We start from the raw sequence: 21,521 nt of genomic DNA, 5'->3' as shown, positions 1-21,521 counted from the left end.
AACATTACATCAAAAATACTACTATCACTACCTTTTTAAAAGTGCATAGGACCTTTCCATGCATAAGGCCAATCCATGCGTAGGAATATAACAACAATATGTTATAAGTTTAAATATCAAACTTCAGGTGTTAGACATGTAAATACATAAGAATTGTTGTATGTACGTAGATTTCCGTTTTTTAAAATGTATTTTTAAATGTTGATGGATCATCGCAATATATGAGATGCGCTATGCTAACTTTACCTTTCATTGTGGAGGCAAAATTAGCCTTCCTGAGTATGAGAATCAGGAAGACAGGAGATGAGATTTACACTTAATGAGATGGAGAACCTGAAAGGTAAGACCCTAGATTGCTAAATACAGAATACGAATGCAGTTAATTTAGAGATTTGTTTCAAGTAATTTGACGAGGTTCGAGAAAATCTGAAGGTAAAACTCATTGCCAGATCAATTAAGCAGAACAAACGGTCTAATTTTTTACTGTTAATACCATTCTTAAAAACTCATATTGCAAAACTGGTAAAAGATTTGCAACGTAGAGACGTAGAAATATATTTTGATTATTTAAAAATGAGTAATACAAACATCAACTATTAGTTTTGTAAGTGAAGTTTACTTGGCTTATTGAGTGGTTCTTTCATCTTGTAAGTTTCTTTATTAACAGGAGTACCTATTCATTCTATTTGGGTGAACTCCAAAGCGTTTCCATCTGGATCACGGGTAAAAATAGCGGGCCTTCCAGACTTACTGAAGGTATATTTGATTCCTGAACCAAAAAAAAAAAATATAACTCCTTCAGTCAGCTGATTTTTAATAATTGAAAATTGAAACTGTAAAACAAATCTCGATTGATCAGTTCCTCCATAGAAAGAAAAATAATAAACAATTGAAACACTTGTCAAGTAATTTAAATCAAATAAAGCTTAATTCAAATGGTTATAGGACCTATTTGTAAGCAAATTAAAAACACAAGGTCTAACTGCAAAACTAATGCTTCTTTCCAAAAATAAAAATTTAAAATTAAAATTAAAAAAATAAAATAAAAAGGAAAAAAATAAATAATGAAAAGATAAAATAAAAATAAAAATGCATCTTTTTGTAGAGATCCAAAAAGATGGATACGTAATTTTTTTTTTTAGAATGTCTCATGGACCAGGAAAAATGGAGGGATAATTCAGAGGATACGAAAAAATTCAACGAGGATATTCTGATAAAATTTTGGTTTTTAAACAGTTAACTTTGCTTTAAGATGAGTGTAATACAAGAGTTAATTGATATTCATGTGTTCCACTAATCACAAAACAAAATTGAATGTTTTAGATGCTAATTGTTTGCAAGTATTTAATGAATATGTAAATTGAACACATTGCATTTTGATTTTTTAGGTTGTTTCTTGTAAAATAAATTTGTTGAATCCACTTTTAGTGTTTGATTGGTTCTAAAATAAACTAATGAAATTCACTAGGCAAATAGAGGATGATGATCATGGACAAGGAAGATGATAGAGATGACACAAGATCACAATTAGGGTTGTAATCAAGTTGAGCCAAGCCGAGCCGAGCATGTCATGGTTTGGACATGGCTTGATTGAATCATAAGTTGGTCATGTTCGATTTGAGCTTGAGTCGAGCTTTGATATAAGTGTTCATAATTTGCTTGCTTAATTTTTTTTTATGTTCATATTTGATTTGTACTTGTTTATATTAATTGAATAAACTAAAATTTTGAATGAGTACAAATTTTTATATAAAATTACAAATTTGAATTCTACTAAAATTTTTATATAAAGCTAAGAAATTCAAATATTTACTTATTTTTTATATAAAAATAATAATAAATGATTTTATAAATCTAAAGATATAAACAATTGAATAAAATTTAAATTAATATCATCTAGTTTATACTACATAAAAAAAGATAATATATAAGTTATAAGTAAGCTTTTTGCAATCAAATAACATTAATAAGTACTAACAAATTACTTTATTGAAATAAAAAAAAGAAGAAATTGCATTAAATATCTAATTAAATAAGCTCTAGTCAATTAAATATTATTTAAATAATATAGCATAAAAGTATAATGCATTTAACAAGTTGCTTACTGAACAATAACTGAGCTTATTCTTGTTCGTGAACATCAACAAACGAGCTGGACTATGTTCAGATTTGGTTCATTTAACTTCATGTTTTAAAAAAATGTCCAAAATTGTTTGTTTACTAATTTGAGCAAACATGATGCAGTATTAATTGAGCCGAGTTCGAGTTGTTCATCAAGTGCATTGGTTCATTTACGAAAAAGGGTTCGCATAGGCACCAAATAAGAAGGAATGATGACATGGAATCCTAATACAAAGTTGAGATGTGTATTGGAATCTTTGAGGGAGAACAAGATTTGTGGGTCAAGGAGATGTGTTGGAGGTAGATAGGATGTGATCATTGATAAAGAAAGACAGCATAAGAAAGCATAATATGTATGATGAGAAAATTTATAGAATAAGAGATCATGAGATCATAAGAAACAATTGGCGAAGATGGTGACAGAAGAGTAGTAGCGTGAGCAATTCATGTCATAAGAACAAGTCATGTTAGCATCCAAGAGTTGTGGGTGGGTTGTGAATAAGAAAGGATTGGATCTCCATACAACTCCTAAGGTCAAATTCGCATAAGGAGAAAATATAGCTTAGTGAGATGAGTTTGATGCATAACCAACTTGTTAAGACATATAGCTCTTATTTAATTCATTTTAGGCATGGACAAATATTAAAATTAGGAATAATAAATATTTATTAATTAGCCAAATTAAGACCTAATCAAGCACATAAAGTTCAATTTATGCCAACCTTGATGAAAACAATGAAATAATAGCTCTCTCTCTCTCTCTACATACATACAAAAATTAAAATAGAGAAAGCCCAAAACAATGCTCTGACTGTCCAAAAGTGACTAATTTAGTTTGAACTTTCAAAGTGCGCTCCACCGTAGCCCTAAACTATTGAAAATTGATCCAATTGGTCCCTCAACTGAAGTTCATGCTTAAGACTATCACCAACTGATAACTTTGTGGGTATCTTAAGAATAAGAAATTAAAATGAAATATTATTTTTATTATTACTCCCTAACAAGTGGTTCAAGAGCCAATGGTTCATTTGAGAGTGAGTGGCTTATTCAATTTATGGCTCCCATGGATCATGGTCGAACAAGGTTCAAAACAACACTCCTATAAACAGGGTTGAGTATGCTCTTGATGCATGATACATGATGATGTTAAATAACATTTGTTCTAAGAGAACTAATGTTCAATATATACAGTTCTCACATTAGGAGAGTAGCAAAGCAAGTGAGAATATTAGATACTATCTCACATTGGATAGTTAAAAAATACATTGGTATAAAAAAACGAAGTAGTTACACCCCACCCCTTGGATGAATCTTATATATTAAAGATAAATTCAACAGTTATCTTATAAACCCCAACTTTGATTCATATTCAATCCTCATAACACGGAATAATCTCATGCGGGACTTACTCTCTGAACAAACTCTTAGTGTGCAAGCTTTTAAAACCAGCTTTTCCCCCAAACTATGTTTCCACTTCGTTTGGTTTGCTCGTTTGATGAAACTGGTCCGGAACGGGGTTTTGGGTTACTGTAGAAACTCAAACATGGATTCAACCCCGCGTTCAGAGTTCGCGAATAAAAAAACAACCCCCGTGGAGCTTCGTTTCGCTATTATTCCCTCGCCCCTAACTCATCTCTCTCACGTGCCCTCGACATTCCCGCAGGATGTCTCCCCCACTTTTACTTTTTGAGTGATAGAAGTGGATTGTTGTCCTTGATTTGCAAATCTGTTCATGTTTCTTATTCCTTGAGAATCTGAATCATTGTAGGTTGAACGCAGTGTTGATCTTTTCTAAATACATATTAAACTTGCAGGTTTTTAACTTAGATTTTATGTGATTGGAAAGATTTGGGTGGTAAAAGTGTAAAAAGTAAAGTTTAGGTGTTAGATATGTAAATACATAGGAATTGGGTGTTATGTATGTAAATACCCTTCTTATTTGGTTGACTAGAATGAAGTCACACTGTATATGGTTGTCCTTTATTTCTTTTAAGCAATCCACTAGTCCCAAAACTGGCAATGAATTGCTTGATATATCTGAAGGAGATGAGGGATTCTTTTATTTTTATTTTAAAGGTCAAATCTATTTTAAGACATGTATTTAAATTTTCCTTTGATGCAGAATTGTTATATATAACTTCTTCCTTCTGATTATATGAATGACAGGTTGTACAAAGTGCTAAGAAATTTCAATTTGGTGGAATTGAACTAGAGCTAGAAGAGAAGCTAGATGTTATGTTTGGTGGGGTTGTTGAGACTGGTGAACATTATTGGACTATTCAAGGTTCAAAAGAGCCTAGAGATAGCCCGATTGATCCTATTGAGATATCATTTGGTACTAAAAAAATTGATCCTGCATACTTAAGACGCCAAATATTCGAGCTAGTAGCAGCATGCACGAACTTATCATCTGACTCCACTAATGCACAACAATTTTCAACTATTCCTGATGTAATAAAAATACTTGAACAGATACCAAAAGTTTTTTAAGACATGCCCTTATATCCGTACTCACTGAAGTTATAATTGAAGATCCAGTGAAGATGGATGTTTTAGCATCCATGACACCTGAACGGAGGGTCCATTGCTAACTGCCTCTTCTATGAAAATTGCAATGTTTGATTACTATTCTCTATTTGTGTTCTGTGTGAAGGACATTTTTTTTTGCGGTTGAACAATTGGACTTATTTTATTTTCATGTTATGATCTATTTTTGATAGAACTATTATTATTGATGTTAGAAAATGTGGAGAGTGATCTAATCTGGTTTAAGTTGTTGTTATATTTTACTGTATTATTTTTCCAACTATGAATCCCACTGAGATAAGACATAGAGTTGCATGAAAATTATTACAACTGTTGTATGTGCACTCACTGCGTACTATGAATCATCCATCTCTCGCATGCCATGTATGACGTCAACATTTACCGGGGACAAATGGTTCAATGAACTTCTTGGGGGTAGGGGGGCACCCTAGCAGGTTCCATAACATGTTTCGTATGAGCCAAGTATTTTTATTGATCTGTTGGATGAACTTTGTAATTAGTTATACTCAAATGATTGCTGATGATATCCTTCTCGTGGATAAGACGAGAGAATAAGCCTAGGAAAAACTTGAATCATGAAGGTCTACATTGGAGTCTAAAGGCCTTCAATCGAGTATAACTAAAACTGAATACATGGAATATAATTTGGAATATACATGGAATATAATTTTAGTAGTAGTAGCTCTAATGACATAAGTGTAACTTTAGGTGATCAAATTATTCAAAGGTATGAACGATTTAGATATCTCAGGTTTGTTGTTCAAAGCGATGGGGATGTCTATAGTAGAATTCAAGTTGGTTGGTTGAAATGGAGAAATACTTCGGGCCTCTTGTGTGATAGAAAAGGGTCGCTTAAATTGAAAGAAAAATTTTATAAGATGGTGGTGAGACTTGCAATGCTCTACGACGCTGAAAGTTATCCTTTAAAAGAGAAGCATACTACTAAGTTAAGTGTTGCCGAGATGCGAATGATTAGGTGGATGAGTGGCTTTATACTTAGAGACAAAATGTGAAATGAATATATCCGTGATAGAGTTAGTGTAGCTCCAGTGACGGATAAAATTAGAGAGAGTCGTCTTACATGGTTTGGTCATATTAAATGTCGACCATCTGATAATTCGATTAGAACATTAGATGTTTTAGATTCGACTTAAGTTAAGAAAGGCTTAGGTAAACCTAAGAAGGCTTGGGCTTATTGAATAAAAAATGTTCTTAATTTATTAGAACTAAATGAAAACATGACTCTAAATAGGATAATGGAGCAAAAGGATTCATGTAGTTGACCCAATGCAGTAGGATTAAGGCTTTGTTGTTGTTGTTGAATGAAACCGCTCAATAGTCATGATCTCATTGGCTCTTCTAGAATGACTTCAAAAGAGGTATTAGCGATAACACTTTACATTTCATCACAAAATGAATCGATAAGGTCAGCATATGAGAGATTTCAGCACTCATCTGAAACCATAAGTATATATTTTTCTATTGATTTAAATGCATTGGTAAGTATGCCTTCTGGAGTTATCAAGCCTGAAGATCCAACTTTCCCAAATATTCCTACAGAAATTTCTTGCGATCATAAATATATGTCATACTTCAAGGTATATGGAGATTTTTTTTTTCATCAAAAATTAAAAAATCTTCAAATTTGAAATTATTACTGTTTCATATAGGACTATATTGGTGTCATTAATGGCACACATGTTCATGTACATATGCTAAATATTAAAAAGATCGCATATATTGGGCGTTGTGGTTCACCTACACATAACAAAATGACAGTATGCGACTACAATATGTATTTTACTTTTGTCATGACAAGTTGAGAAGTTAGTGCTCATGATATTAGAATTTTCAAATTCGCAACACAATTATGTATGCATGACTTCCCCCTGCCACCTCTAGGTTGGATAACTCGCTACTACCTTACAAACCTTCACAACCCTATCCCTTAAATGCACATCACTATTTCAATATCCATATACTTCTTATTTTACTTACCAAGCTTAGTTTTCTTGGAAATTTATGTATGTATTTTCATATGACGCATCCAAACTTGCATAGATAAATTGATCCACAATAATGATGGATAAATTGATGATGATGTGGCATCTTTGGTGCCAAATGTATTTTGATGCATTTATTCTACAAGAGATAGGCATTCAATCCACCTTAACTATTTACTTGATACTTGAAGTTTTTTTGTGGTCATTCTACCCACAATAGTGATGGATAAAATTAAGTATTCTTTTGAAGCATTGTTTTCTAAAGCTGTGTAAACATTTTGGGTGTTTTGTATCAATTGTTTTCTATGTTTTTTCGGACTTGTTGATTTGTTCAGATTTCTGCTGATTTTTCCCTTTTGTCTGGGTTGTCGGTTGAGCTATGATGTTCTCTAGTCATTGCATTAAAATTCAACTATACTTGATGTTTTTTGTACTAAAATATTTACAATATTCGGAAGGTATTTTAATGTCTTCTTCATCAGGTATGTATTGAGCTCAATTTCTTTATTGTTGTTGTCTTGTTTTCAGTAGTATTTTATTTCTTGCTTTTTTGGTGGCTATCTTGGATTTTTTTATGTATTTGTGTATTGGTTTCTATTTTGAGTTTCTTTGGACTCCAAAGAGCTCTTATGGATGGCCTTCTTTTTATGCATTTATGCATACACAAATTTGTTCTTAAGGGTATCTGGCAACCAAGTTCCCATGCATTAAGGTCTACTGCTTTTTTGTATATGCAATAAAATTCATTATTTTTGTGCTAATCATTATTGTATAGGATTGTACTATCGAAAATGAGCTCAAATAATTCAACAAGCGCTAAAAGGACCAAACATCGACCATTTTTCTGCGATTGCAATCTATTATGCATCATTTTCACCGCTAAAAAATGAGACAATGCAGGATGAAAATTTTACAGATGCTCAAAGAATTTAACATATAGAGATTGTAAATTTTTTCAGTGGGTTGATGAACCGAGAGATGCACCACAGGAGCGAGCAGGCTAAAGGATACATGCAATTGATGATACTGTGAAAAATGATGTTTGAGACATGAATTTCCTTGTAAAGACTTTACTTATGTTCGATTTCGTGATTGTAGCATTGCTTTCATTGTTGTTAGCATTGTATCTGATTTGATTATGTACATGTATTTTGGAGAACAAATTATAGTGCATTAAATTTTTATTTTGTAAGCAAACTTATTTTTTTTTTACCATTTGATCTATCACAAATTCTTGTGATTGTGTTGTTGTTGGAAGACATAATTTGATGATTTCATATAATTTAGTTAATGCCCACCTTTATTTGCTCAATAATGTTATTGTGAGTGAAAATAATATTATAAATTGTCAGATGATTTATTTCGCAGGAAACTTTTTCAGAACAGTGTTTTCTAAACAGTTTAAATTGAACTGTGTATATATACTTAAGAGCATTGCAGTCATTATATCAACAGACAACACTTACAAAACTGTGTTTTTCAAACAGACCAACTTCTTCTGAAACACCAGCTTCTGAACAACAGATTTTCAACAACAGCTTCTGAAACCTGCTTTTCTACAGCTACGGTCAAAATAAACGCACCCTTAATCAAAAAACCTACTAGGATTCTTCAAATCACGACGAGTGTGTGTGTGTGTGTGTGTGAGAGAGAGAGAGAGAGAGAGAGAGAGAGAGAGAGAGAGAGAGAGAGAGAGAGAGAGAGAGAGAGAGAGAGAGAGAGAGAGAGAGAGAGAGAGAGAGAGAGAGAGAGAGAGAGAGAGAGAGAGAGAGAGAGAGAGAGAGAGAGAGAGAGAGACATAAGAAGCCTACTTGGATTGTCGACTGTTTGGTCTAGCTCAATGTGGCCAATCCCTCGGTCCACAATGAATCATGCTTAACCTTTTTGAAATTTTCATGATTTCATCCGTAAATCATTACTATTTTAGCAATTTTTATCCCGAAATTGTGGCATTTAATTCCCTGCTCAACAAAAATATAAGTTAAATAAGATATTTTTTTATTAGACATTATCTTCCAATGCATTTACCATGGTAAAAGGAAGATCAAAAAATTCATAATGGTTGTATTATTTCATTTTGAGTGACTATCTAGAAGATTGCCTGTGGAGTGTGAGCTCTAACTTCTATTTTATCTGTCGTTTTATTAGAATGCATCTATTGTTGTAGTCCACAAACCATTTGGGATGCATGCTAGTTAATTGTACTGAATCAATCTCTACACTAACAAAAATAATGAATTAGGTGTTTTTGAGCTAAGATAATGTAAATAAATTGCAAGGTGATAATTGTGAAGGTGCAATAGAAAATTTTCACACTTACCTACTTTATCAATTTTTTTCTTAGAGCTTGGAAACATTTATAATTGCAATACATTAATGATGATCTCGACCGGCATGCTAAGGGTGTCTGATCAAATGCTCAAATTTTGGAAGCTCCATCAAATGATTCATTTCATCATCAACCCAAATTCAATCCTCATAACACAAAATAATCTGATGGAGGACTTACCCTTTGAATAAACTCTTAATCCCCTACTAGGATTCCTCAAATCAAGTGTGTGTGTGTGTGTGTGTGTGTGTGTGTGAGAGAGAGAGAGAGAGAGAGAGAGAGAGAGAGAGAGAGAGAGAGAGAGAGAGAGAGAGAGAGAGAGAGAGATTAGAAGCCTATTTCGATGGCCGAGTAAGTTTGGTCTAGCTCAATGTGACCAATCCCCCGGCCACGATGTTGAGTGCTTAACCTTTTTGAAATTTCCATGATTTGATCCCTAAATCATTACTATTTTAATAATATTTGATCACTAAATTGTGGCCTTTAATTCCATTATCAACAAAAATCTAAAGTAAATATGAAATCGTGTTAGTAGACATTATCCTCCAATACATCTACCATGGTACAAGTAAGACCAAGAAGTTAATAATATGAAAGCTATTTCATTTTGAGCAACTATACAGAAGATTGCCTGTGGAATGTAAGCTCTAATTTTATTATATCGGTTGTTTCATTAGAAATGGCATATTTTTCTGTAGTCTGAAAATCATACATGCTAGTTAATTATACTGAATCAATCTCTACATTAACAAAAATAAAGAAGTAGGTGTTTTTAAGCTAAGATATTGACAATAAATTGCAAGGTGATAATTGTGAAGGTGCAATAGAAAATTGTCACACTTACCTGTTTTATCAAATTTTTCTTTGAGCTTGCAAACATTTCTAATTGCAATACATGAATGGCGATCTCGGCCACCATGCTCAGGGCGTCCGGTCAAAGGATCAGGATTTGGAAGCTCCATCAAATGAATCATTTCATCACCAATCCACAACCAAGCTCCTCTAAATGGAAGCTTACCATGCGGCCTTGCATCATTAATTTTAAGTCCTATCACATATAAAGTCTTAATGCTCCCTTATTTGCAAAATAATGAGCTCATATAACTTGTTACAGAAGAAATATGTGCATACCAAGAATATTTTGGTAGAAATCAAGGGATTTTTCAAGGTTCTCGCATAGAATCCCAACATGATGAATGCTGAGAAAACCGACATCTGCATCAAATGTCAGAAAAATCCTTCAAAAAAGATATGAACTAGATGATTTATAGAAATTATAGGTAATCAATTTCTAACCCACATGAAATAATCATGAACGCAACTCTCAAGATCTAATCATATATTTCTAATTTATATGAAATACAATGTTATGGTTAATACCTGTCATGTTGATGAGAATAAAAGTTGAGCTAACAAACTTTACGACAATGAATATCAAGTTGCATGTAAACCAAAGTTCAAGTGCATGCAGAAAATTCAAAAACCATTTTTAATAAGAAAATTTTCATACACATCTTTTGAATTTTTAAATGCAGACCCATTGTGCTCTCTACCTTTTAGCACCTCTTGAACATGGATAAAGTAGGTCATAAACCAAGAAATAAATTTTTAATGACAATGAGATGTTCATGAAACTCTCAATTGCTACTTTCCAATTCCTCCGCTTCTGTTGTTCCTGACCTCACCCCACAATTTGTACACTTATAGATAATGCCTTTAGGAATGACATCAAATAAGATTGTCTTCAAGAAATTGCAAATGAGATTGGGCAATCGCCATCATCAATGTTTGATGTAAGATAGCTGACAGTTTAAATTTATAAATACAATATAACATGAGATGAACAATAAAATGACAGAAAATCAGAATCCAGAGATTGCCAACCACTGGCTTCAGCAAGGAAAATCAGTCACTTCGAATGTAAAATAACAAACGCATTACTTTAATCCTAAACAAAAATTCAATAGTCACCAAAATCTAAAATTTAACAAGAAAAACACTAAACGAACATAAAAAACCATCAACAAATCTTGTTCACACTATGCCATAGAATTAATTACGCGCTATGCAGGTAATAACACTACCATGGCACAACATTGGAGGCATCACCAATTGCCCACAGAATTTGTTCTACGTTTGGACCGTTAGGCCTTGAATCATTTAAATTATTAAAATAAACTAGGACATAGGTATACAGATTGTGTCAAAATTTTAAAAGAAGTTACCTTTATGTTGAAATATTGTACTGGAACTGAAAAAAAAGTTGGTGATGCCTTAAGTAGAGCGGCTAAATTTTACACATCATGAAAATGGATTCTATGACGAACCGCAATAGAATTTCATGTTATAATTATAGTATTTTTACTTTACATTGACAAAACAATTCTTATGCCAAATGCATCACATGAAAACTCAAAACCTTTATAAAAATTATATAATCTTAATGCAAGTAGTAAGTCACTTTTTGGCAACAGATTTAGTGCATTGGATTCTCCTTTTCTAAGATAACCAGTAATGATATAATAGGTCATTTAAACAATTAGTAGTAAAAGGTAACCGAAGTGTGAAAAATCCAAATATATAAATATTTGCTAAGTGTTAGCCTGTCTCTTATGACTTTAACCTCATCAACATCAACATATAGACCATCCATAAATAAAAAAACCCAACAATATAAGAAATGGGGTAAATAAATAGATTTTTTTTTTAATTTAGAAAAATTTTTATATTGAAATTTTCAAAATACTTTCCTAAAGTGTCTTCATAGTATACAATAAAAAACTTTCAATAAAATGTCACAATAAACTGTCCATAATTCTCATAAAAGTCCTCCAGAAATTAATTAAACTGAAAGGAATTAGTAACCAATCATGCAAATGATCTTTTTTCATACAAGAAATCTTCATTTGTCTCTTTCTCCCATCCTTCACTCATTAGATCAATCCTTGAAGATATCATAACCTCAATCATCATATCTAGCATTTCAGCTAATATTCGTATGAGAATGATTTTATCAATTACTCTTCTATCCACAAACATTCTCCAACTCCTGCCCTTCTTAGGTGAGAGTAAAGTAGACATTGCGTAAGGACTTATCTTTTAGTATGTGTGTCATTTCTTAGTAGTTCATTTAACTCTCTTTTTATTTCAATATGTTCAAGAGAATTCATTTAATAGGTTCGTTAAACACAAGTAATATAGGAATCAAATCAGTGGCATGGTGAATATCATTAAATAGCAGTAATTCATCAAAAAGTTCATCAGGTTAGAATTCCTTACATTCAAAAAGAAATTGAGAAATTGATAGCAATCGGCATAGAATTCCAAGCAAAAATTAGGGCCAAGCAATTATTTTTCTTCAATAATCAAATAACTCCACACAAATGCATAAAAGATAAGCACACACAATTCAAGAGGTAGGTAATCTCTCCCAAATCCTAAAAATAGAGAGGTATAAAATCTATCACAAACCCTAAACCTAAGACTCCAGACTCAATCTCATGCATAATCCAAACACTAAGCATACTAGCCCTATTAATACTAAACAATAATAAATAATAGAATACTAAATTGCACTTAGGCTAATACAATACTAAATTAACCTTAGGGTAGGCACCGACAAAACAATACTCCTCTCCCAAAAAGACACATTTTCCTCAGGACAGGAAAAACTGGATCAAGTCCTATGGTTCATACGATCCAGCGTCATCTAGCAATCCTTTCCATTTAATCAAAAATTCATAACGACCCTCGGGAATTTAAAAAGTTGTCTTGTGCACATCCTTCAACTGCTTTTGAATAAGATAATGTTTTGACTTCCAGTTAATCTTAGACAATATCGCAGCCACAAATAGCTCATCTTGTAGTTATAGATGACCAGAATCTCTGTCAACTCCGTATAATATATCTCTTCCATCTTTTTCAACATAACTTCGATCCTACTTGCTTCTATTTGTTCAAGTCATCCGAATGTCGCACTTTTTCTTCTAAATGATGCCGCTCAAGTCCTCTCCTGATTTCTTCGATACTGCAACTTATCAACCATCTAAAGCAGTGAGCTGCCTTAATGTCGCATGAATCCTTCTAGTTGCTACTGCTGCCGTCAGTTTCCTACGCCATCGCTTGATCCCACAGCAGTCGGAGGTGGTTTTCTGTGAAACTCCAAGATCTTGTTCATCATCTCTTTAATGGTCGTGAATCTCTTCTCGAACTGCACCTCTATGGAAAAGACATGTTTGTGTGTTTAATATTTAATGTGGCTCGACTCTTTCGCTATTTTCTCCTCCAAAGCATCTATTTTTTTTATCGTCATTATTCGCTTATCTAAGAATTCCATTGCATCGAAATCTTATCGTCAACTTCACCGGTAGCCCGATTCACGACTGTACCATGAGGTATTTAAGTCGAAATCCCTTCCTTACTTTCAAAATGCACAGTTCAGTCACTCATATCGTAGCTAGGGCAAATCAAACCGTCGAGCTTCTCAGATCGCTTCTTGACTCAATTAGGTCTAGCACAAGCTGTGACCCGGACTTTGCGTCCACCCGATAAGATCTAATGGAGATTGTGTTACTTGGACGAAGCGAGAGGATGTGAGTTTTTGGTCTTTATATGCTAGCTCCAATCGCGATTGTTTTGTGAGGTGAGGTCACAAAAACAGTCACCTATAAGTTGTGATCCCTATCCTTATGCATCCTGCAATATCGTAGTTTCTTCCTATATAAAATAGAGACAGCAGCTTCCTGTCGCTTCCTATCGCAATCCCGTCGCGATTGTTCAGCAGCTACGAGTAGGTCGCCATATGAGCTTCCCGTGGCTAGAATATGCAAACCCGACATTGATTTTCCAAGAATAGAGAGATCTGATATCGTTTGATAGGATTGGCATAGATTTCCACACAAAAATTAGGGTCGAGCAATTATTTTTCTTCAATAATCCAAATAACTCAACACTAATACAAAAAAGATAAGCACCCACAATTCGAGAGGTAAGCGATGTCACCCAAATCCTACAATTTGAAAGGTAGGAAATCTCTCTCAAACCTTAACCTTAAGACTCAAGACCTAATCTCATGTATCATCCTAACCCTAAACATATCAGCCCTAATTATGCTAAACAACAAAAAATAATAAAAGGCTAAATTGTCATTAGGCTCACTAAATTGCCCTTAAGCTAGGCACAAATGTAACAGAAACATTCCCAAAGACACTGATATGCTCTCAACCACATCTTGGTTCAATTTAAAAGTAATAAAAGCACGGCTTACTCCATCTACTCTTATTTTCAAAAGAAATTGGGCTCAAAATAGATTAAGATGGCTTCAGTTTACTAGGTGCATTAGATCCTTCTAAAAAGAAGGAAATTTTAAGCTTGATAGGTTTCAAAATGATCCTCCTGTCATTGGCTTTAAAGACATAAGTATTATTGTTTTTCAAAATGAGTAGCATATAAATTATACAACCAAGGTCATCTTAGAATGAAATGCAAAATCCATTGGTAAGATATCACAACAAATATAATCGATATAAGTGGCAAGTTGAATAAGGACCAAGCATCTCTGCGTTACAAAAAACTCAAGTTCATTTAGCCAAGCTATTTGGTAACGATGTGGATATACAGTTCAAATTTAAAATTCAGGCGGTCAGAAGATAGCTTATCATGATATTTATGCAATTTTAACTCTTAATGTCTACTTTCCAAAATTTTCATGATTTTCAAAGTATGTCAGAAAATCAATTTTCTTATCCAAACAATTTAGACTTTAGGCATAGCAATAATGTATTGCATGCCAGTCAAAGAGTTTGCAAACAAATTGTTATCATAATGAATTATTATTTTGTCAAATTCATGCAAAATCACCCCCTTTATCATCCTTGCTATCTTCATCTTCAAAATAAATGTGCAAATTTTTAGCTAGAAACTCACTTGCATTGTGCCTTATTCGGTGACCAAAAAACAATAATCCTTGGTAGCAATTTTAGAGATTGGTGCAATGTCTACGGATCATATGTTTTACTCCTTATAGAAAGTAATGTTACAAAGTTCAAATATTCACGTATGTTTGATTACCATGGGGAAAGAACAATTCTCAGAACATGAAAAAAGATTTTTTTTGGTGCAAGAAAATTTGTAGTTGATCAAAATTTATATCCAATTAAAAAGCTTCCTTGAGAAAATTAATGTTGTGGTGCCATTAATCTTTTATGTTTAGGTCATATGTTTATTATAACTTTGAAAGCAACAATCTTTACTCCTCCCTAATAATTCAAATTTAATCATAAACTCAATCATAGCTTCTATCCCCTAGTTTAGAGAGTTAAACTCATAAAAAAATCAATCCCAATAAAATAAGGGTGAGTGTTGAATCCTGATTTGTCCGTAAATCACGCCCAAAGAATAGAGTTTGAGAGATAGAAAGAGAGAGAGAGAACAATATTATGTCATAATCAATCGTGTCTTATTCATAAAATGATTCTCTTAATTATAGAAGAGAGGATACATAATGATGATATTATGTTTTTCTCGTTGAGTTCGTTATGGGATATTTATAGTATTTTACATGTGTAAGCCTATCGTCTGCCAACATTTTTACTTGGTCAGTTGTCCTTAGTCGTCTTCAGACCGATAGAATCAGCTTCGTCGGTTGAGATCAGCTCAGTCGGTTGAACTTGGTTGATATGGGTCAACCGATTGGTATGGTCAGGCTATCAATCATTGACACTGATTTGGAGCCTCTAGGCGTCCCTGAAATGTTTGGAGATGTTAGGGACATAGATCTTCCCTTGGATCGGCTCTCCTGTGGTGGTTGGCTGTAATGTTCTTTTGCCTCAAATCTAGCCACTTTAGTTCGGACTTGTGTCATTTGGTTGTCTTTTTGTTTTCTTAGTGGCTCAGTCGGTTTTAGCCTTGCTAGCTTGGCTAGAATAACTTCACTTGACCAGACAAGTAGGCTTTACAATCTGACAGTGGGCACATCTTCACCCTATTCTTACCTTTTGAACCGTTAGATCTTAGAATTAGCAATGACAATTTTTTTACGTAATTTAGTTCTCTAATTCTCCTACTTCTTGAAAACGACGTTGAGATAAAAATAAGAGCATTAAGTGCAAAAATATATTTCATTTATTGTTTAATTAATGACTCAACAATTGAACTCTCTTTATTTTCGCATCTTTGATTCTTATAAAAAAGGTGCGATGGAACGCCTCATTCCTTATTTGCTCTGCGACTCCTCTTGTTTGGATCGATAAGCTTTTCGGTGTTGTGTTGGAGAATGTATCAAACCTCTCGGGTGATATCTCCAACAAAGAACTAATCTGTTTTGCCTTTGAGAAACTGAAAAAACAGGACAGTCCGAAATGTGAAAGGAAGAAGAAAGTCGTCGCTAGAAAGAGAAGAACAGTTGCAATTTCGTTGTCGGATCAAGTGACATCCTTTGATTTGTTCTCAACAATAAGAGGAGGAATGCTCGGCCGACTGGACAGACCATCGATCCAATCATCGGGCATTCTAATACAGTAGAAGACCCGCCAATCGAACATGGCACGCAAGAGGTTGTTGGTGATTTCCTGTTGCATGGTGAGGGTGTTGTGTCGATTAGGGCATCTGAGTTGGATCAACTTTTGGGTATGAGGAGGTTTGGTCTTATTTGTTGAATTTTAGTTCTTTTTAAAAGTTATTTTGCTCTACGCTATTTCTTGATGCAACTCGATTTTGAGAAGCCTGGATGAGGTTACGGCTATGGTTGGCATTGACAAGAATCTAAACGAGTGATAGAAAAACAGGCGCCAGGCAAGAGCAGCCGACTCTTGAGTGAGAATGGTGGAGTTGATCGCCCTAAAGTCTCCCTTGAAGAGCTTGAGGAAGTAGCTAGCCGGCTCAGGACATCCCCTAGGTTGCTTGTCTGTCGTCTGATTGAATTCCTTTGCTCGGTTTGCAAAGATCGACTAGGAACGCGTGGAGAAGATGAAAGGGTTGATGGCCACTCTTTCTCAGACATCCAAGAGAGATCCCTTATGTGTGACCCACTATCGGCCTTTTCTTGTAACTTAAAAAAGAATTTTTCTTCTCTTTTCTTTCCTTTGTTGAACACTAGTAAAAAAAGTTAAAAAATTTTATAAGTTTTCAATCATGAATGAAAATGAGATTTTTCCGTCAGTCAAACCTTTGTATTTTCTTTGGCATCCTATGTTGAATGATCTTATGATGAGCACTCAACAGTGATGATTGATTGATCAATTTTAAGAATATTTTCAGTCGGTTCAAAAAGTTACCATTTGGCTCAAGTCTTATACCTCCTATGTCTTGGTCGTTTGATTAGGTCGTCGCCTTGGATAGATCGTACCTTATGTTAGAAGTATTAAGCAGATTCTGTTGCGATCTTTGCTGGGGTAACCATCCAGAATTGTTGTGGGGTGATTTGTGTGCTAACTACCGAGAATCTTATCGCTAATGGGTAGAATATCTTATTGTTAGAGCTTGACACGATTCAAAGTACGAGGCACGAATTTTTATGATGCATGAGTATTGTGAGTCTGATCTTATACATTTTTTTGATTGAATGTTACTCATCATTATCGAGATTGTCGCTCGGGTGGAACCACCACCCACAAGCTAGTTTAAGTTCCAAGAGTATCAGTCGAACTTGAGAATCCCTTTTACAAACTTTTCAAGTTTCTCGAGTGTCGGTCGGGTTTGGAATTGTGTGCATAATATGAAAAATTTTACATTAATCATTTTTATTAAATTAAAAATGAAATATAATGGTATGAACAATAACATGCTTTCATTACCGAGATACATTTTTTTCTAAGCATAGAATGTATTCAAATTGTTTCAACTCCACGTCCGACGCACCACTTTCCTATGTAGGCTTTTAGCTTATACACTCCGTGGGTGACCTGCTTGTCGACGATGAATGGCCCGGTCTACGTTTGGTCGAGCTTCTCACAACTTGTTCTCGCATGGTTGGATTCACTTTTTTCAGCATGAGGTTTCCGGCAGCAAAATTTTTCACTCAAATATGCTTGTTGTAGTATTGAGTCGTCTGTCTCTTCACTTCTTCCAGCCTGAGGGCTGAGTCGGTTTGTTCCTCATCCACAAGGTCAAGCGCAAGCAACACTCCTTTGTCATTTGTTTCCTGCCAGTCGGCTAAGTCCACTTCATCAAATGTCAAAGTTGTACCACTCCTTCACTATGATGATTATATTTAACAAGTAGCACCAACCCCATCCCATGTGACAACATGAATAGGGTTTGTCAGGTCACCGTGGAAGTTGTTGTTTGGACCGCCCAAAGAATATACGACAAAATCTAGACCTAATTTCTCTTAGATCCTTCAACTTTTTTCCTTGACAGGTTTATGATGATCTTTTTTGGCTGCCTCAACAAGTCCATTCATTCAACAATAATGAACAAATGCAAACTTCAAGTTGATCAACTGGTTTTAACCAAAAAAATTCACCTCTTAGTCGGCAAATTGTGTTTCGTTGTTTGTGATGATTACAAGCAATAAACCGTACTGATAGATAATATTAGTCCAAATGAGGTTTTGAACGATCTTTGCGGTTATGTGACTGAGCCATTTGGCCTCAATCCACTTGAAAAGGTAATCTACAGCAACGAACAAAAATTTTTGTTGGCCTAGTTACTGGGAAAAAGGGCCCGAGAATATCAAGTCCACAAATGGCGAAAGATCACGGGCTAACAATGGATGCAGTTTGTGAGCGGCTCGTGTTGCAGCGGTGTGTGCTTCTAAAACTATTTACACCTCGAGAATTCCTCGGCATCCTTATGAATTGTCGACATGAAATATCCACGTTCACCGCACACTTCAAGATGTTGAATTCAATTTATCTCTGAGTCCCACCCATGAATTAGAGTCTAAAGAAGGGATAGAGAGAGGAGAAATAGTAACGAGCAGTAATAGGTTGCGATCAATCAAGCATTTTTCATAAAATATTTCTCCTATTTATAGAGGAGATGACACATAATGATGATATTACATTTTTGCACATGTTTTAAAGGGGTTTGTACTGAGATATTTCTAGTATTTTACATGTGTAAGGCTGTTCGGCTCTTTTCTAACTTAGTTGGCGGTTCTTGGTCGACTTCAGATTGGCAGGAATAGCTTGGTCGGTTGAGATCAGCTCAATGCTGAGCTTGGTCGATATGAGTCGGTTGATTGGTATGTTTTATTCGTCAATATTTGACCCCTAATTAGAAGCCTCTGGGTATTCCTAGGATAGTTGGAGATGCTAAGGAACCGGATCTTTCCTTGATCGGCTCTCCTGTGGTGGTTGGCTCAAATGCTCTTTTACCTCACATTTGGCCAATTTGGTTCAGACTTGTGTAGTATGGTCATCCTTTTGTTTATCTTGTGGCTCGACCGATTTTGGCGTTACTTTGGCCCAGACAACTTCACTTGGTTAGACAAGTAGGCTTCACGATCTGACAATGGGCCCATCTTCATCATACTCTCTTTCATTATAGACCGTTAGATCTCCTCAGAATTATCGCTGACACATTTTTTATGTACATTAAGAATTTTTCTTTTAATAGTAGTTTCATTTTATTGCAGATGATTGTTATTTCTCACTTTTTTTTTCTTGGACAATAAATTTTAGTTTTACAAATCTGGATTAACAGTCACCCTAGTTTCCAATAATTTAAAGTTAATCATGTGAAAATTAGCATGCCGTTCCTTCCCAGTTTTGTTGCATGAAGTTAGAAATCACGTTTTATAAAACAATGAATGTAGTAAATTATGGCATGTAACTAGAAGTAGTTAGAAATCATTGTCAATTTTAACCTCCACAAACACAATCACGCCTTAAATATGATGATTTCAAGCTCACATTCAAATCAAATCATTATTTTCTATTTATAGCGAATCAAAGGTACCCTTACTTTAAAATCCAACCAAATTAATTCTTTTTTCCTTCTCAAATAAAAAATCCAAATTAGCCCCTTTTTCATGATAACAAGAAGTCAAAACTCTAACACCAAATTGTAAGCCACCGTAATAGAAAGCTGTACAAGGTTGAAAATAAAAACCCTAACCCTCGTCGCTGACAGCAGACTCGGCTTCCCCCACCAGAAGCTCACGCTCCGCTGACACCTTGACCTTCATTAGCAACTGCGCTCTTCGATTCATCCCTTCTCCGGCAATACAGCAATGCTTGATGGTTGGAACAGAGGCTTTGAATCTAGATACAGGAACTCTCTGGCAAGTCTGCAGCAGAAAAGAGGGAAAAGGTGAAGGAGAGAATACAGTTTAGAAACCATCTCTGTGATTGAATTGGTCTTGATGAGAAAGAACAGAGCAAGGGGAAGAGAAAGATGGTCATATACCGGATTGGGAGATAACGGGAAGGCGATGCATCGAATCGCCATCATCTGGCTTCGCAGAGAGCCTCTCCTTCGCCTTCAACGCGAAGAGATTGGACTCACTTTTGACTGTGGTAATACTAGCATCAGTAAGGGCCTTTTCTGGAATTTGAGACATTGGCACTATGGAACAGAGTGAATTGTTTGAAATAAGCTCTTGATGTTGTTTGTGATGTTACTTTCGCGTTTTTTTTTTAACAAATGAGTCGAACACAAGCTGAACATGAACTTTTTGGGAACGACATGTCAATTTGACATCCCTAATATTAATATATATAAATAATATATTATATTAATTATATAACTTATGTTATATAAATATATAATATCTATAATAGTATATTACTAATATAGTATATTAATATATTATTATTTTTAATTTATTATATATTATAATTTATAAAATTTAATTTTTTAAAATATCATAAATTTTTTATATATAATTATTTTATTTTATTCTATATTTCGAACAATAACGATTCGAACACGAATGAATACATCAATATTTGTATTTTGTTCGTTTAACCAACAGAACGAAAAAATTATTCACATTCATCTTGTTTACTTATCGAGCTAATCGAACACGAACTCATTGACGATCCGAACAGAAACTGTTCGCGAACAACGAACTTTTTTGACAACACTAATTTTAACCGAGTAATAATTGGAAGATTTACAGACATACCAGTAATTTTTACCTATTTACAATTTCTTATGAGATTTGGGATATTTTAACCACAATATATACAATATGTTAAACCCAATCTCTAGATTAATAGACTTAACTTTCAAGCAAGATGTAATTAGCATTGTATTTACGTATCTAACTCCTAAACTTCAATTCCTATGAGTGTCCTATAATTTTTTTATGTACGTTTAAAACCATTGGCAGACCCACATAGACCCGAGTATATTTATAATTTGACCATTTTGGCTACAATTTAAATTTACATTAAATGGAACGTATCAAATCTAGTATACCATCAAAGAGCTCACGGGGGACTACGGACTAAATGTGTTTCACAATTAAATTCAGTGATTTGCTTAATTGAATTTAGTAAATCCATTTTTAATTCATAATAAAGTCTCAAACGGAACACAAAAAAATTCAATTTAATTTATATATATATATA

General features: G+C 34.1%; 1 protein-coding gene across 1 annotated transcript; it reads right to left on the bottom strand.

The window, feature by feature from the left end:
• Positions 1-526: 526 nt before the first annotated feature.
• LOC110020254 (lactoylglutathione lyase) lies at positions 527-20,488 on the bottom strand. Its single transcript, XM_020718288.1, has 5 exons — positions 20,353-20,488; positions 20,062-20,233; positions 10,132-10,215; positions 9,845-10,048; positions 527-769 (listed from the first exon to the last, which is right to left on the bottom strand). Exons 1-5 carry the CDS (start codon positions 20,395-20,397, stop codon positions 678-680), a joined length of 597 nt encoding a protein of 198 aa, XP_020573947.1. The 5' UTR covers positions 20,398-20,488; the 3' UTR covers positions 527-677.
• Positions 20,489-21,521: the final 1,033 nt, after the last annotated feature.

The sequence above is a fragment of the Phalaenopsis equestris genome, unplaced genomic scaffold (genome assembly GCF_001263595.1).
Source record: "Phalaenopsis equestris unplaced genomic scaffold, ASM126359v1 Scaffold000094, whole genome shotgun sequence".
Classification (NCBI taxonomy): domain Eukaryota; kingdom Viridiplantae; phylum Streptophyta; class Magnoliopsida; order Asparagales; family Orchidaceae; genus Phalaenopsis; species Phalaenopsis equestris.
This window is presented reverse-complemented; position numbering and strand designations above follow the sequence as displayed.